The sequence below is a fragment of the Acomys russatus genome, chromosome 6 (assembly GCF_903995435.1).
Source record: "Acomys russatus chromosome 6, mAcoRus1.1, whole genome shotgun sequence".
In the NCBI taxonomy this organism is placed as follows: domain Eukaryota; kingdom Metazoa; phylum Chordata; class Mammalia; order Rodentia; family Muridae; genus Acomys; species Acomys russatus.
Window position 1 is genome coordinate 26,012,652 of NC_067142.1, and position 18,900 is coordinate 26,031,551.

General features: G+C 43.1%; 1 protein-coding gene across 6 annotated transcripts in view; it reads right to left on the minus strand.

Moving 5' to 3' along the window:
• The window catches only part of Nckap5 (NCK associated protein 5), a 958,567-nt gene that overhangs the window by 640,084 nt on the left and 299,583 nt on the right, over positions 1 to 18,900 (minus strand). For all 6 annotated transcript variants that reach the window (XM_051147290.1, XM_051147282.1, XM_051147283.1 and 3 more), the window contains one exon: positions 1,372 to 1,445. In XM_051147290.1, coding sequence (XP_051003247.1) covers positions 1,372 to 1,445 — 74 coding nt within the window. The remainder of the gene's footprint in view (positions 1 to 1,371; positions 1,446 to 18,900) is intronic.

Sequence of the window (18,900 nt, forward strand, 5' to 3'; positions counted from 1 at the left end):
TAGGGTATCAAGTCTCTTCTCGATAACCTGCTGTCCTTCCTCTGAGTGACACCAGGTCTCCCCCTCCAGGGGACATGGTCAAATATGAGGCTTTGACTGGGCAAGTTGGTAGAGAATTTGTGCCTGCTTTCTGCCCTGTTCTAAGTTTGCCATGTGGTGTTCCCACCTGCTTGCTCTGGACCAATCCTAGACTTGAGGGCAGAGTCTCAGAGGTTCCTTTACTTTAATTCTAACATACCATTCTCTAAGTTATGGCTTCATTTTAAAAATAAAATATTTTAATATATTCTCTTCCAATTTCTTTCATTTCTACAATATATTTTGATCCTATTAGCTTCTTCTTGTGTAACTCTAGATACACAGGTGTATGAAATTGGTGTACAAATCAAACATCTACTGATAATAAATCATGAAGAAATATATTTAAAGCATTATTTTGTAAAACATAAGAGATGAATAATTTTACCAGTTATTAACGATCGTAAAAAACTTGCAAACTAATGAAATGGATATCTGCTTGTTCATTTTTACATAAGAAATTAAGTCTTGGCTGAAATTTTTGCTCTGTAAGAAACAAAGCATCAACATTTTTCATAATCAGTTGATACACTGATTTCATATTTGTCAATTTTGTGACTACTACCTTCATATAAAACCACAGTGAAAAATGGCAGAAGTATGTCTAGGGCTGCTACAGAAACTGCTGAAATTTCTGTCCTGATCACATGCTAAAATTCATTAGCAGATTATTTTATGAAGCTCAAGTTAGCAACTTAAACAGCAATTTAAAAAATCAAACATGTTAGAATGTCCAAGTATATATTAATTCATTGCTTCCATGCTTTGGGAAGTAGGAAAATATTTTTTAAAAATATCGTTCTTTGCAATGAAATCTCTAAGACCATAAAAAAATTGTAATATACAACAAAGAGACTAAAAGGTATGGCCCATAATGCCCTGGGACCTGAGCCAGGTCTTAGGCAGCATTCAGCACAGTAGCACTGCACAGCCTGACACACTGAAAAGCACGCAGTGGGTTCAGAGCAAAGACTGCAGCACAGGTGCATGCTGCCAAGCACGCCTCGGAATCATCACCTGCTTGCTTCGGAATCAATGTCTGGTCACTGACCATCCAGAAACCTGCCCCTGTTTCCAAGTGTTGGTGGCATGTGAACCCTCCTGGGATCATGACTGACAGTTCACAAAGGAATTACGCCACTATACAAGTAGTTCTGGAACCAACTGCAGCGAGATACATTTGATAATCAGATTCCCTGTTCCATGTATCAGGTTCAAAACTCACCACTGTACAATTGACACAGTTTTTAACATTCCAAAGCTACGGAGCCAAGAAAGCGCAAATTGACTCACCGCCAGAGACTCCTGTGCTGCTCCCTGAGCTGCGTCAACAGGTGTTCGATGCATTTATTAGAGTCCATGTATTCCTGCAAAAACAGAGGAAGAAAGATAAAAACTCACGACAGATTCACATCTCTTCACTGGGAATTACACGTTAAATTTTCAAAACAATATTGAAGTGTTTACTTTGGTGCTATTAGCTTATTTCATTAATTTGCCATATAAAATGCAAGGCCGCTAAAAAAAAATGCATTGTATGCCATGGAGATGGTTTGATGGGCAATTGAGGTCCTGAGTTCAAATCCCAGAACCAATGTTTAAAGAAATCAAGCCAGTTGTGGTAACCAGTGCTTATAATCCTAGCTCTAGAAAGGCAGAGACAGGTCACTGAATCTTTCTGGTCAGCCAACCTAGAATTGGTGAGGTCTATCTCAGTGACAGACCCTGTCTCCGAAAACAAAGTGATGGTGCCCTGAAGGAGATAACTTAGGTTGTACTCTGGCATTTATGTGTGCACACATATGCATGGAAATTCACTGCAACAGTTACAATGGGCTAGACTACATGTCTGTCTCTCTTTTTTGAATTTAATTTTAAAAATTTTTTAATTTTATTAATTTATTCAGATTACAACTCAATTGTTATCCATCACTTGCATCCTCCCATTCCTCCATCCCTCCCGCTTTCACCCTATTCCCCTCCCCGAGGTCTAAAACCGAGGGGGACCTCCTCCCCCACTATATGGTCATAGGCTATTAAGTTTAATCTTGGTAGCCTGCTTATTCTTTCTTTGAGTGTCATCAGGCCTCCCCACCAAGGGGAAGTGGTCAAATATGGAGCACCAGAGTTCATGTCAGTCAGTTCCCGCTCTCCACATAACTGTAGAGAATGTGCTGTCCATTGGGTAGATCAGAATAAGGGTTTGATGTTTACTACTTGTGTTGTCCTTGCTTAGTGCAATAGTTTGAGCGGACCCCCCTGGGTCTCGATCCATCCATCACAGTGTTCGTCTTGTAGGTTTCTAGGACCCTCTGGATCCTTCTATTTCCCCATCTCCTATATTTCTCTTATCTAGAGTCTCAGTAGGATGTCCTCACATCTATCCCAATCTCCTGGTAAGTGAAGACTATGGTGGGACATTCCTTTTGGGCTAGTGCCCAATTATAAGTGAGTATATACCATGTGAGTCTTTCTGCTTTTGGGTTAACTCTCTTAAAGAACTGTTTTCCATGAGATCGCCCTTTCATCCCCAGGTCTGCTGCCTAGGTCTTTATTGCTCACACATGGCAGCACTTGACCATGGTACCACTTCTCTAGCTCAAGTGGCATCATTTGACCATGGTACAACTTCTGTAGCTCACGTGGTAGATGCTATAAACAAGCTTCCAAGGTGAATTTACTGAGTCAGTAGGAAACTCCCCTAACTCAGAGGAAAGCTGACATTTCATGACACCAGAGTCTATCATCATGCTGCATAACACAGGAAGTCAATGTTGGCCCCCTTAGAAGAAATGTTATGTATGTGTGGAGGCCTTGGCTTTCTAGTCTTGTGATAGTCATTTTCAAATAAGAATAAACTGCATAGAACATTTTATATGGGTATCATATTCTTCGGATGCATTCACTTTCTTCATCTTCTCATGTACACATGTAACCTGTAGCTACATTTGTGTGAGTTTAGTAAAGCAAGATGCTTCCTGTCCAATGAAGATATAACGCAGATGAGGCAATCTTTTATGCAAAATATGATGAATACATTTGCGCAAATCACATTGTAGCTGTGTGGGTTTAGCTCCAGGTCCTGAATTCTATTTCACTGCTCTACATGTCTATGCCGGGGACACTCTGTTTTTGTCGCTGTGGCTTTGAAGTTCAAGTTCAGATTGAGGGTTGTGATACACCCAACACTGCTGTTTCTTCTGAGGATTGCTTTGGCTGTTAAGGTCTTAGGTGCTTCTGCAAATTTTACAGTTGCATTTTCTAGATCTTGAGATTATGGTGGGAAATGTATTGCATCTATAGATCAGTTTGGTAATATGGCATTTTCATGTTATCAATTCTGTCAACCCACAAGCATGCGGTATCTGCATCTTCCACTGGTTTCTTGGATTTTTCTTTCCTTAAAATTTTCAGTATAGAGGTCTTTCACCTCCTTGATTGTGTGTGTGTGTGTGTGTGTGTGTGTGTGTTTAAATTAGAAAAATATCACTAGAGGGGAAGACCTTAGGAGGGAAGAGGACATATGACATGATAGCAAACTTGCAGGGAGAAAGAGGGCTGGCATGAGGACAATATGTGGCTGGGAGAGGAAGGTGAGGGAGGAGGACAAATTAGAAATATGTCTGATGAGGCACATGTTTGAAATGCCATAGTGAGCCCCATTACTATGTTATTTTAATGACAGCTAAATATTTCTTTTTTAAATTATGTACATGTGTGTGGAGAAGCACGTGCAGGTGAGTGTGGTGTCTGCAGAGGCCAGAAAAGAAAGATGGATCCACTGAAACCAGAGTGACAGGCAGTTGTGCACCACCTGGTGTGGGTGCTGGGTACCAAACCCAGTGCCTCTGCAAGGGCAAGTGCAGCCTCCAACCCCATTACTTTGTATGCTATTTTAAAATTAATTTTAAAACTGTATATATATAGTTACATGTGTAACTTAGTTGTGTTTTCAAAAGAACCATCTGTAAAAAAAAAAAATGAAGAATTCATTTCTCACATGAAAATCCTATAGAAAAATCTATTGACCATGCAATAGGAATTTTTAATTTATTTCTGAATACACGGCCCATATTCTACCTTGCAAATGCACTGTGTAAAATGCTATGTGTTACTATTTCACTCTAGATATTTTTTCCTTTCCTGCTTGAGGATGTTTTTTGGAAAGGTAGTAAGGCACCAGCTTCTCCATCACACTGGTAGAGACTGAATGATACAGTGCTTATAACATTAAAGGTGTGGGGAAAACTGCTGCTTTATTTCTATAAATTCTGACATATACTAAGGGCTTTGGTTAATATTGATGTTTCTCTTTCTGAAGTACAGACTCATCATTAAACATTATACATAATCTATCACAATCTATAGCCTCTAAAGGGATATTCCCCAAATGGGAAGATTGGGCACAGCGAAGAGTTGAGCCAAAGCCATTAAAAGATTCCAGACCTGAGCTCTTGACCCTGGATCTACCCAGGTAGACATGAAGGTGCCTTACTACCTTTCCAAAAACATTTTAGCACATAAATATAATGCATTTCAGAGTACAGCAAGTCTCTAGCTAAACATTTATTACTTAAGCTATTACAGTGCCCCTGGATCCATTTCCCTTAGCTGGGCTTTCTTTCAGGTCTCAGTAAGAGAGGATGGCCTTAGTCCTGCTCCTAATTGAGATGCCAGGGTGGCCTGGTACCCATGGGGGGAGCTTCCATTCTCTGAGAAGAATGGGAGGAGAATAGAGAGAAGGAGGTGTGGAGGTGGGACAAGGAGGAGATGAGGAGAGGGCTGAAATCAGTCTGAAAAATAAACAAATAAATAGATAAATAAATTACAGTTCTGTAACAGATACTCAGGTAAAGAGTCGTATGCCTAAAGGATCAATACACATTTTTCAGATGACTATAGAGTCAGTCCTTAAATCGGCAGTTCTCAACTTCTTTGTCACAACACCCTCGGGGGTCATGCAGTAGTTTGAATGAAAATGACCCCCAGAGGCCCATATTGGAAGGGCAGTATTAAAAGGTGTGGCCTTGCCAAAGTAGGCACAGACTTGTTGGAAAAAGTGGTCACTGGGGTCAGGCTTTGAGGTCTAAGATGCTCAAGCCAGGCCTAGTGTGGCTCAGTCTCTTCTTGCTGTCTATCGATCAAGATGTAGAACTCTCAGTTCCTTTTCCAGCACCATGTCTATCTGATAATGAACTAAACCTCTGAACTTTAAGCCAGACCCAATTAAATGTTTTCCTTTATAAGAGCTGCCATGGTCATGGGCTTATCAGATAGCTACATTACAGTTTATAACAATAGCAAAATTACAGTTAGGGAGTAGTGACAAAAATATTATGAGAAACTGTGATTATTTTTCTTAGCATTAGGAAAGTTGAGAACCACTGTCTTAAATAGAAATTCTGAGAGTGTTGACATTGACGCAGACCAGAGATTCTTGCAAACACGTGTTTATTGCTGCTAAGATATGAAACCATCACGGATGCCCACTACTACATGAGTGGATGAAGAAAATGTTACACACACGCGCGCGCGCACACACACACACACACACACACACACACACAAGCATATACACACAGAAACGGGGAAGAAACCAGGAAAACTATCAGTGAGGATGAAGAGATCTAAAGGGAGGTGGGAGGAAGACAAGAAAAGAGTCACAGGGGCAAAGACAGACAAAATAGGGGCCATGAGGTTGCTCAGTGGGTTAAAGCATTTGCTGTGCAAGCCTGAGGACTGGAGACCAAGCTCTGGAGCCCACATAAATTTCTAGATGCAGTGGTGGGCACCTGGAGTTCTAGCACCCCTTCAAGTAGATGGGCAAAGACGATAGCCTGGAAGTGCATGCGTACTTAGCATGGTGAAAACAACTGGAGGGATCGTCCTCAGCAAGGTGGAAGGAGAGATCTCACACCAAAAGTTGAACTCTGACCTCTCCAACTATGATGTAACTGTGAATGCCAACACACACACACACACACACACACACACACACACATACACACACAAGCACAAACAAGAAAAAGAATTAAAAATATAAAATAGTGCATGTTTCTTCTCTAAATACAACCTAGATTTAATAATTTCTATATAGTATAAGTGCATATATAGTTATTTATGTGTGTGTTTGTATGTTTGTGTGTGTGTGTGTGTGAGTGTGTGTGTGTGACATAAAAGCAGAAGAGGGACTTTCTGAGGTAAGGAAACTACACATAGGAGGACAGCTATGGACTGAATAACAACAAGGTGCATTTGATTTATAACATAAATATGAATATGAAATCTCATGAGAATCAACATTACATATGCTAATTAAAAATTCATAATAAATTTTAAAAGTAGAAATCTTCACTGTGGTAGGAAGTTGCAACATATAAGCCTCCAGTTTCCATCATTTTGATCAATACTCACCCATGCTGAAAATGTTTGACATCATCAAATACATCAATTCTAAAATATTCCTGAACATTTCCTCCAAGCAGAGTACCATCTCATTCATGCCTTTCTTCTTTATTGAGTGGCCCTTTAAGCCCTGTGATGTGTGCCAAGTCGTACACCAAGCTGAGCAGTTCATAGCTTCGAAGGAGCAGGCCCCTCCTCCAAGGAAGTCATTTTGTGTCAAGGGAGAAATAAATAAATGAAGTTATGTCAACCATGTCCATGCATGCTATGGAGGAAATGACAAAAGGCAGAAAAGACCTGAAATGATCACAGAGTCATGGTGACCTGTATTGTCAACTTGACAGGACCTAGAATCACCTGGTAGACATGCCTCCAGGCACATTCCTGGGGAATTATCTAGATTAGCTTAGACTCCAGCCAGGCCTTTGAGGACCCCTCCAGATTTGGCTAATTAAAGTGGGGGACACACCCTAAAATAGGAGACATCCTTGGGTGGGCTGGGGCCTTAGAGTGCAGGAGGAGGAGAAAGCAGGCCGAGTACCGGCATTCAACCATCTTTATTGCCTGATTGCAGAAGCCTCACACTCCTGCTGCCACAATGTCACTGCCACCATAGTCTACACCCTTGAACTGTGAGCCAAAATAAACTCTGTCTCCCTTAGGTTATTTTTTGGCAGGTATTTTCCCACAGCAAAGGGGAAAGCAGCTAAGACCAAAAGGTCTTATCATAAAGTCATATTGTTGTCTCTCTCTGTCTTCCTACATCTGTCTGTCTGTCTCTCTGCTGACAGTGTCTCCCTATGGAGCCATGGCTGGCCTCAAATGCCCTATTTAGGCCTAGCTAGTCTTGATCTCACAGACATCCACCTGCTTCCTGAGTCTTGGTATTAAAGGCATGTACCACCACCTCATAAAATCATTTTAAGAAGATGCTGAGAAAAGGAAGAGAAAGGGATCCAGAAGAGAAGGGGGTCTGAACACTGCAGGCAATAAAGTCATTGCTACCAAGGCCGGAGATGTGATCTGGAGAAGAGAACGCTGGATAGTGAGATCTGGAAATATGAAAGAGAGTGCAGAGTCTCCAGTGAAGTCAGGCTTAGGCAGGACTGGAGGCATACACCCTGGAAAACAGTGTGGATAAATGCTCCTACACTGAGTGGTGCTGTTCTGATCAACCCATAGGCATTCTAGTTAAAGTACTGTAATGGGGCTGGAAAGATGGTTCAGTGTTTAAGAGCACTCACAGAGGGCCTGGGTTCAGCTCCTAGCACCTATACAGTGCCTCACAACCACCGGTAACTATAGTTCCCAAAGATCTAACACCCTCTTCTACTCTCTGTGAGCACAAGACAGGCATGGAGTCCACATACACACATGCAGGCCAAACTCTCGTATACCTATAATGAAAAACAACCTTAACAAAAAAGAAAAAGAAAGGACGAACACTTTCTGACTCAAAGATTTAAGTTCAAATCCTGGTTTTTGATCTCATTAGTTGCGTTCTCCTGGAGAAATTACTTAACCTTTCTATGCCTTAGCTTCTGCATCTTTGCCACAAGGATAAATGATACTTAGCCTGTGAAGGTGTTACAGGGATTAGATGGTTTAACTAAGTATAAATCATTATGTATGCCACGTAAGACACATAGCTCTCTTCAGAGCACTCTCAAAAGAGTGATCACTTCACAAAATGTAAACACTGGCCTTCCAGAGCCTCAGGAATTTTCTGTTTGTAGAGCTTGTGAGCTCAAGTTTTCTGGAGTAGCTGAACCTGTATTGAAACTCCCACAGATGGATGGATCTTGGCTGGACAGACTGCAATGACTCTGGAAAGATGGAATATTGTAGGCAGAGAGCCGAGGTTATCTCAGGATACTTTGAGCCTTGTAATTACCATTTGCCTGAACTAGTTTATCAGACCTAACATAACATTTTGGAACTATTAGGTAAACATCTTGGACTCTCTCATTAAGCTCAACAGACTACACTAATTCTAAAGCTGAGGACTTAGTAAGAAGTCATCAGAAATAGAGATTTCCTCAAGCGGGTGTACTAACTTGTACTATATTGTGTACAATACTGACTTAAGGCCTGTGTGTGTGTGCACGTGTGTGTACTGACCTGCAATATGTGTATCTGTATGTACTGGCCTGTGGTGTGTGTGTGTGTGTGTGTGTGTGTGTGTGTGTGTGTGTGTGTGTGTGTATGTGTGTACTGATCTGGGACATGTATGTGTATACTAACCTGTGATGTGTGTGTGTGTGTGTGTGTAAATTTTGGTGTGTGACATTTTTTAATTTGATATCTATAACACTTTATGTGCCCTCAGCCATATTGGATCATGTCATGCAGGCTAATTTTAATCTATATACAGGATAATTTTAATCTATATACATAGGCCATGATCAGGCACCGTTGACCTTGGAGAAACTACCACATTAAATAAAATGGGAGCCAAGATATTTGGGACAATTAGAAAACTATGAGAATGAAAAAAATGAATGGAAGATTTTCAAAACTGAGTAGGACAGGACAACACCTCAAGTGAACTCAATTTCCTCTGCCTGTGTTTCTCTTTCTACAGTTTAACTGATGTGTGGCTACACTACACAATTAGAGTGCTGACTATCAGCTGTCAAAATGAAGGCTTAGAGCACAGTCCACAAAGAGAAAACTACCATTTGATTTTAGACGATGAGATTAAAAATCCTTCAATGAAACAATTCCCTCTGCATAATCTCAGACTGCGAGCCTCCTTTCTCCTTGCCCTTGTCAATGTTCTGATGAAAACATTTCGCTGAAGGAAGGATTAAGGAGGCAAGGAGAATCGTGTTACAGCAAGTTGGATTTATATAATATGGTTTTAAATTTTTTTTCAAAGGTACAGCATTAAAGAGACATCTGTTCCTTGGCTAAAACTTATGCAAATTTGAATCACTTTAAAGATGTATTTCAGGAAGTTTTGCCTTTCACTTAATTCAAACATTTTGGAGCAATCAGTATGAGACACTGAAACGGATTAGAGGTCTAGAGATATACCGGCTGGCGTTGTGTGTCTGTGCAGTAACATTTGATGACCCGCGTCATTATCTGAAATAGGTCAGTTCTGAGGGAGGCCCCCTGGAACGGAATCCTTAAGAATGGGAAGCTCTTAGGTATCACTCACTTGGAGTGGAGTTCAAATGAAATGTCTATTATGGCTTGCAGAACTCCAAAAGCGCTCCCCACAATTTCTCTATTTTAATTAGCACAATTTACGGCTGCAGAGTGTGTGAGATTCGGCCAATGGAATTCCCAATCCACCTTCGGGCAGAGATGCAACCACAGGGAAGCCAGATGTTGGAGGCAGTGGAAACTTTGTAGATGCAAGAATTTCCACACTTAGGAAATGACTAACTACTGTAACAAGAGATATTTCCCTTGAACAAGAATATTTTGGCATCTTAATGGAAAGGTACATCTGTACAGCAAATGTAAAATACTAAACATCCCCGTCGTGGGAACGCACGAATGAACGTAGTCACAGCTAGGTAACAGGGAGGAATCTGGGGCTAGAGAGATGGTCCAGTGAGCAAGGAACCTACTGTACAGCACCGAGTTGTAATCCCAATACCCATATAAAAAGCCAGGCCCAACAGCACTCCTGAAATCCCAGTGCTGGCAGTGGAGACGGGTGGGTCCTGAGGGCTTGCAGCCCAGCCAAAAGGGCCAAAATGACAAGGATCAGTTTCTGTAGGGGACCCTGGCTCCAACATAAGGAGAACAATCAGATACTCAGCTTAGACATCTGGTGGGTGAGTTCATACTTACAGGTGCATACACATGAATGTATCATGTACATTCATATACACACGCATCGCCACACTCACATACACACACATATATACACACATACACACTCATACACACACATACACACACATACACACATACACACACACACACACACACATACACACATACACACACATACACACATACACACACATACACACATACACACACACATACACACACCACATACACACACCATACACACACCATACACACACACATACACACACATACACACACATACACACATACACACACATACACACATACACACACATACAGACACACACACACACATACACTTACATACACATACATACACACACACATACACACACATACACTTACATACACATACATACACACACACACATACACACACACACACACACACACACACACACACACACACACACGGTATCTCAACATGAACTGAAATCTGTGCCAATATACATTCTTCCAAGGAGGTCTTTGTGTGTTAAATACCACAAACAAATCAATTCAGGAGCCCAAGCTTTGGCAGATTAATTCTGCCTTCATTAACCCTCTCCTTGCTGCCTCTAATTTCTTTCTCATTCAAGTAATCACGGGCTTGCTGCTTCTGACAAGGTGTCCCCATGGCCGTATCCTATGTCACCGAGGACTTATGCAAGGAGAGCTCTCCTGCTGGCCCCTGGGTCTGTATCTTACGGCTGGTGTCTGCTGCATCTGATGTGTGAAATCAGGCTCTCTCACCTTGATAGTCTCTAGAAGCCTCAGCCCTCTCTCTGAGATCTTAACGTCTTTTATGTTCCCCATGATCACCCTGTACCAGAAGCCAGATTCAGTTCTAGGCCCTCTTTCACTTTCTAGTAGAAAATCCCATTGCCTCGGTTTACCACCAATATTCCAGACACCCAGACGGTTACCCTACTCTAGACTACCTTCTGAAGGCGCCAACTGTAAGCATGAATGGGTGCCCCAGTGTGTGCTTCCAGCTCAGTGAAGTCCAGCGCCCTTCATTTCTGCATACTCCTGTAGTCACCATAGCTCTTAGACCATCGTCGGTCACTCAGAGGTGATTAAACAAATGAATGAGTGGATTAATGAGTACTGCAAGCCAGTAGCATGTCATTTCTCAGCATGGCAGCAGACTGTATGTACAAAAAAAAAAAAAACAGTCACCAGAAGGTAATAAATGGTGCAGTTAACAGAGTCCTCATCAATGCCCCCATCCCTACCTTGATGGGAAGCACTTACAGAGCGTTATGAAATTGGAAAGCCTACTTTGGGTCTCCAGCCAATCCACATCGACTAGTTTGTCCACGGAAAGTTCAAGGACAAATAGAAATACCAACAGTACATCACAGCAGGCAGAAAATGACCAGTGGGGCCATGGCACGGCTGCACTGTGGTTCCATGTTCTGTTACTGGAACACTGGATCACAAGACGCCATTTCCCTCACTACCATTGACCGTGGCCCTTAAATCTATCATTATCACTGCCTTTCCAAGTAGAGCCATTTTGTTATTTTGGGGTTTTATTTGTCTGTTTGTTGTTGTTTGTTTGTTTGCTTGTTTGTTTTATTTGGGGAAGGGGTTGGTTTTCCAAGATGGTTTCTCTGTGTAGCCTTGGCTGCCCTGGATTCACTTTGTAGACCATGTTGGCCTTGAACTCACAGCAATCTGCCTGCCTCTGCCTCCCTGAGTGTTGGGATTATAGGTGTGCGCCACCACATCCAGCTCTATAGCCAGTCATGTTCCAATTTTATCCCCCAGTACACCCCAAACCTATCTTTCACTATGGTGAAGCCAGACTCCATTTTTTTTTTTTCTCAAATGAAGCAAGATATAAATTCTTTACAATCCTACTGTCTACAATAAGACTTTATGCCAGGAGGTGGTAGCCAAGGGTGACACACTCATTGTTCCAGCCTAAAGGTATTTTAGAGATTCGCACTCAGGGGCCTGGGCTACAGCGCCCCTTAGGGAGGACAGTATTGAATGGCTCCTATTATGGGTTCGCATTTATTCAACCGGCTAACAGAGACTGCTGCAGCAAGCCCCAAAATCTGATTCAGTGGTGATACTGGAGCCAGAGAGGCTATACCTCCAACAGTCTCCAGGAGATGCTGCTGTTGTTCTGAAGAGCCCTCTCTGCATATCACTGGCTTATAGAACAAGGACCAGTTCATCATCAGCTTTATTACTTACCATTGGGATTTCCAGGAGTGAGAGCGGCGATTCAGAAGTGAGTGGTAATGCAAATATGGCCAGGATCAATCATTCTGCAAACGTTTGAGTTTGACTATAGTCCAACATGCTCCTAGGTTCTTGGAATTATAGCCAAGAACCTAAAACTCTATCCTTTTTCTGATTTTGTGTGTGTGTGGGTGGGTGTGGGTGGGTGTCCCCGTGTCCCTCTTGTGTGTTCAGTGCAGGTCTTTCCACCTCACCTAACCCAGTCTCCTATTGATTCTATACTTGCCAAGTATTAACTGTACTAACTGTCATGAAATCTTTGCCTTAGACTTTGACAATGCAAATGAGTACCAGAAATGGGACAGTCACACACACACACACACACACACACACACACACACACACACACTAGAGAGAGGGGGGGGGGAGGGAGGGAGGGAGGGAGAACATTATTTTTAGTAATGGTCTCTCTGTCATTGGAACAGACCCTACTGAGGTGTTAGGTACCATTTCCATAGAGCAGCCTTCATTCTCACTCACAGTGGCTCAGCCAACTCTGTCAAAGACAAGGATAGCTGTGGAGTACTGGCCATGCCTCTGAAAGGAGTGTTTTCTCCTTCTGCTTAGCTTCCTAGGAATGAGTGTAGCCCTTGATTGACATCCTAGGGTGAAGACCAAATAGTTCCCAGGAGAATTAAATGTCCATCATATAGAGCAGTTCTAGCATTGTTCCCTACAACAGAACAGGCTTAGGATACAGATGCCTCATTAAGATCGCTGGCAACCATGTCAGAAATGTGAATGCTTAGTGTTTTATTCACACCCACCCATCTCCAGGGGTGGAGGAGCCAAGCAACATGTGGTTTTTAGGAAATGCTCCAGGTAACTCTGACCTCCAGGAGACCATGGTTGGTAAGCGTGGCCACCATGCATCGACTCTCTATGTTACATAGGAACTTGATACCAAGCACTGCCCTTTACCAAAGATGAATACCATCTGTCCCCAGCATCTTCTGCCCTGGACTCAGGCTTGTTACATGGGGAGCAATTTAAGATTATCCTTAGAAGAGCCCAAGTGCCGAGTGGTCTGACATGGTTACCTCTCCTCTGATTAAACAGAGCTTTTCTTGGTGGTTCCCTGGAGGGCTGGTGCCATCAGAAGTAAATAGCTACTCCCCTGTTTGAAAGCCAATTAGAAAACCATTTTGCTCTGACTGTGAGAGACTCTGATTCAGAAAGAAAGGAGTTTCTTATCTGATGGACCACATGATGAATTCAATCTGCAGTAGACTTTTGTAGGAATCTGGAGTCTCTCCTACAGGAGAGCTGAAGCGGAAATACTGCAGCACATGATCTCACAGGGAGATGCTGCCCAGGTGCCCAGCCTTCCCCAGCAGGAAGGTGGTGCTGGAGTGTGCGGTTCCATCTTCCCACCTTCCAGCCTCTGCTTGCCCTCTCATTCTGCCATGCCTGATGAAAATGGAACCCTCAGCCTCAGCGAAAGTCCTGCTTCAAAAGTATATGCTTCCAATTGACAGGACCAGCTCCAGCGTGTCACCCGCTGTGCTCTCCTGGCCAGCGCAATGACCATCCCCAGCAAACTCCTTAGAGTAGTCTTCCTGTCTGGGAGCCCACCCCCCACCTCCAAATCCCTATCTCTGGATATGAAGGGCCCTGGAAATCTGGCCTCAGCAAGCACAGCAGCAGGTGATGCCAAGCTCACTAAGCACCCACCATCACTGCCACCTACCTTCCCCATGACCAAACCACGCCACCACCACTTAGGAATCACTACCTTCTGAGGCTACGGAGAACTCCCAGCATTCCCAACACCAATCAGTAACAAACCAGGCAAGCATCATTTTTAAAAATGTTGTTCTTAGAACAGGATATGGAAAACTGGAAGTGGCACCTTGCTTTCTTGCATTAGGTTAAAAAAAAGGGGGGGGGGGAGGCTTAATTACTAGAAAACAAGCAAAAGCTACAGTTCTGTGTAGTCTAAGTGTGCTTACTGTGCCCAAGGATCTGGGACAACACTACACAGGGCCACCTGGACCAGCACTTTCCCCTTTTCACATCTTTTTAAAAATATATTTTATTAATTTATTCATATTACATCTCAATTGTTATCCCATCCCTTGTATCCTCCCATTCCTCCCTCCCTCCCATTTTCCCCTTACTCCCATCCCCTACGACGGTGACTGAGGGGGACCTCCTCCCCCTGTATATGCTCATAGGGTATCAGGTCTCTTCTTGGTAGCCTGCTATCCTTCCTCTGAGTGCCACAAATCTCATGAGCACTGTTCATAAGTGTCAGGGCAAGCATGTACCAGAGCATACATGTGGGGGTCAGAGGACAGCCCTCAGGAGCCAGTTCTCTCATACTACCACATGGGCTCTGAGAATCCTTCAGGCCCTCAGGTGTGGCTGAGCCATCTCACCAGTCTCAGGGCTGCTGCTGTTTTTATTCCTCTATAGCTCTCTGCCAGGCCCTAAGGCCATTAACCCCACTCTCTGAAAGGATTGCACTCTGAGGAGACACCCAGGCCTGTGCTTTGTACTAGGACAGTCATCCAGGACAGCAGCTCAAGTTTTAAATTCCAATCCTTAGAGCAACTACTCAGACAGTTCTTAGGGCAGCAAGCAACTCAGACAGTTCACTTACAATAGAGCTTACCTAATCTAATCTCTCTGCCCACCCCCCCCCCGCACCCAAAATCAGCCACATTCAGACACGGCAGATGTGCTAAATCAATTTAGGAAGGCAGCTTTCCTGTGATGAGGTTGCTAAAGAACCATGGGGAACATCAGGAAATTTATGCAAATATTTGGGGGATTTGTTCAGAATATGCAAATGTCACATAATTAGTTATCAGGGTTTTCATGCAAAATTAAGTTAGCTGCAATAAGGAAGTTAGCATAGAAAGTGCTTCCATTTCTGAGAGAGAGAGGTTGGAGATTGGGGTAAACTTCAGGTGACCCTAATTTAGCTATCAATCTTGTTACTTGTTACATTTCAGAGATAGATAACAGGACTATTTCTATAATATACTAGGCAGGATCCCACTATAACCAAGTACATTGAGGGTGATTACAGTATATTTATTTTCCTGTCATGGCAGATGGTTAAGAAACAAGTAAAACCTAAATATTAGTAACTAACTCCATGAAGATGAGGAAACTCTTTGTAAATATTTTTCTGTGAGGACATATGCCTGTGTACATGTTTATATATGCATGTGCATACACATGCACAGAGAGGCCAGAGGACAACTTTAGGTACCATTCCTTGAGTGCCCTTCAGCTCGATGTTAGAGATGGCTCTTTCACTGACCGGGAAATCTCCAATTAAATATATGCAATAACTTGACTCCGAGATTATAGCTTAGTTTATACATAACTTTAATGCATTGGATAATGTGAGGAGCCACAATAAAGAGCCCATCCCCTATTGTAATTGTACCAATCACCAATCGATGGTATAGTACACACAGGGTCTATGACTTAAGGAAGAGTTTGTCTAGTTTCATGCACTCTAGTGCGTGTCTAGCATGACACAAGGCTGTTCTCAAGATCCCCACACAGCAGGGAGTCTATGTGACTCATGAGTAAAGTATTTGCAAAAACTGATCCTCACCGGAAAAGACTTCCTGCACCATTTCCTGACACTCATGCAGTCTTTAAACCAAGTTATGACATCACCACAGACCATGAGAAACCCTCCCACTTTCAAATCAGTTAGGTCAGGGTTGGTGTGTAAAATAAAATCAAGTGTAATTGCATGACTTAGTATAGAGTGTAGAAAGAAATCTGTTCTTGGTCTTCACTCTCTTTTTCATGGCACCCTTTCCCCTTTCCTCACTGGCAGTCACTGTGACCGTTCAAATGCCATTATTACCTTCCATTGTTACTCAGATGGAGGGGAATTAGTGGACCCTCTGACATTATGTCTGAGGCTTTACTACTTCAAAGAGAAAGAGAAACGGAAGGGTTTGCATACAAAACTCTGTACTCTTTGCCTCCCTGAAACGAGATTTTTGACTTACCTGATTCTGGGGGCCAAACAGCCTGAGGTTTCCAGACTCTGAAAGACATTGTGTGGGAGCCAAGAGCTAGACATGCCAGTGTGTTTGGGAGACAAGACTATTTCTATCACCATCAACAAGACAGTCAACTTAGCCTCTCAATGCTATGCAAAGACTCTTACTTACCAGAACAAAAGCAAACTTTGAAAACTCAGAAATGCAATGATTCTCTGTCCCTCAATCCCAGCCAGCCCGGAAAGACAGGCAGGCTGGAGAGTGGAGATTTCCCCTGCAGGTCAGCTTCCAAAACTCTTAAGAGTTGCCTTTTCAGGCCCAGTCCCTTCTAGCTAAATGCTGTGTTCGATTCTCACTCTGGGAACTAGAGCACTTAGGCCCTGAAGGTCTCCTGGCCACTTGAGCTGTAAGCCATCCTTGTTTGTTCAAGACTGGCCGCATGACTCTCCCAGAGTTCACACTGGACAGGTCTGGGTAAAGTGACTGTAGCTGTAGGTTGCTGCACCAATTCAACTGTACACTCTCATGCCACTGAGCAGCCCTAAGGCCAAAGGATAGTTTTGCTCATCCTTTACCCATTAATTTCTTTCCAGAAGCCTGGTCATCCACCGAGGTAGAGAAACAAAACACACGAGTTACTGGCAGCCTGGGATTCACTCAGAAGGCTCTACAGACACAATCAAACATCCCCATAGGGCAGCTCACCTCCTAGCCACACACACCACATCTATATCTTGAGCTCAGTTCCTGGGGTTTCAATGGGACAGTCCTTTGACCAGGTGAAGGTCACTTACAGCCAGGGTTTCCCCCTGCCCACAGCACAGGGGCACTGTGTGCAGAGGGTGCAGCTTTGTGAAGGTGACAGACACTCTGCATTCTGTATTACAGAAGTGCACTCATGCTCCATCCTGCAGAAAGGAATCTGGCAGGCATGAGCCATCGCCAGCTCTTCCTGGGCTCCCTGTTAATGGTTGGTTTGTTCTGACTTAACTCCTCACAAGCTCCAGAGGAGCACAAGGATGATAGGAGGCGACACTAACTAGACTCAGAATTTCAAGAAGCGCACGAGCCTAGGCATCCGAGGAATGAGAAAACCATGCAAGAGGCACAGGCATAGCAAGGCACAGTTATGTGCTGACCAGAGGGCCAAGTCGAAGCTCCAGAATCATTGTCTGTATGGGTTAGCTCCACTCTCCCTATAAAATGTTCTGGTTAGAGGGGAGATGGAAGACAGGTTTGGGCGATGTTAATCCTATTTGCTCAGATTGCCAGCTCTCTGATTAAAGCAGTTTTAAAGATCCACTTCCTGTCTGCTCATTGGCAACTCTGAATGACAGGCGGTAACAAACCCTGAGATGTGAATGGTACACGTTTTGCATGTTCCTTTTGTCTTAAAGGGCCACATGGCGCAGGCTGCATTCTGTCTCTGGAGAGTCCAGGATTGTAATTAAGCTCTCTGTGAGCATCAAGTACAGAACAGCAAAAGTTTTCAAAGACATTTTTGGCGAATGAAGAAGTCAAAGATGTTAGGCTGAGAGAGCTTCCTATCTGAATGCTATACCAGTCTCTTACAAAGAAAAGATAACCGACAGAGTAAAAATAAAAAGGAGTCGGGTCCGGTGGTACATGACAGACCTGGCTGCCCACACATGGAAGCATCTGGTTTCCTGTTGGGCTGGCTGTTAAAGCACTTGACCTATTTTTAATGTGACCATATTCTTGTTGTGTCTCTAGCTCGGCACAAAGGCCTATACAAAGGCATGCTGTTTGGCTCACATCATTATCCCACTTTAACCAAAAAGGAACTCTAGAACAACTCCCAATCCCAAAACAAAACGTTTTCTTTACCACAGTCAGTACGGTCAGTGTCCTCACAATGGTATACCTCACCTAAGGCCAATATTAAACCTACCTGGCTAACACCTTAAAGTTCTGTGTTTTTATAATTCCCATACACACACACACACACACACACACACACACACACACACACACACACACACACACACGGTTCTCCTAAAATTTTCTTCTGTATCTAATAACTTTTAAACAATATAAATCTAGTAGTTATCTCATAAGTCAGTGCAAAAAGCATTGCATTAGCCCCTAAGTCCACATTTTTGTGGAGTCCATTTTATATAGAAGGATTAAGAGAAAAGTCAATAGGTTTGATTAAACATAGTCTTTCTAATCTTTAAACACACCAGTGGTTAAGGTTGGTGAAATTTTTAATAGAGTATGCAGAGGTTTCTGGCAAAGACTCCAGTCTGTAGCTAGAAAAGGTCGACACCCCCCAAGCCCCACACCCGCACACACTGCAATCCCCGATTCTTCCTACCCCCGCAGTTTCCAGGAACATTTG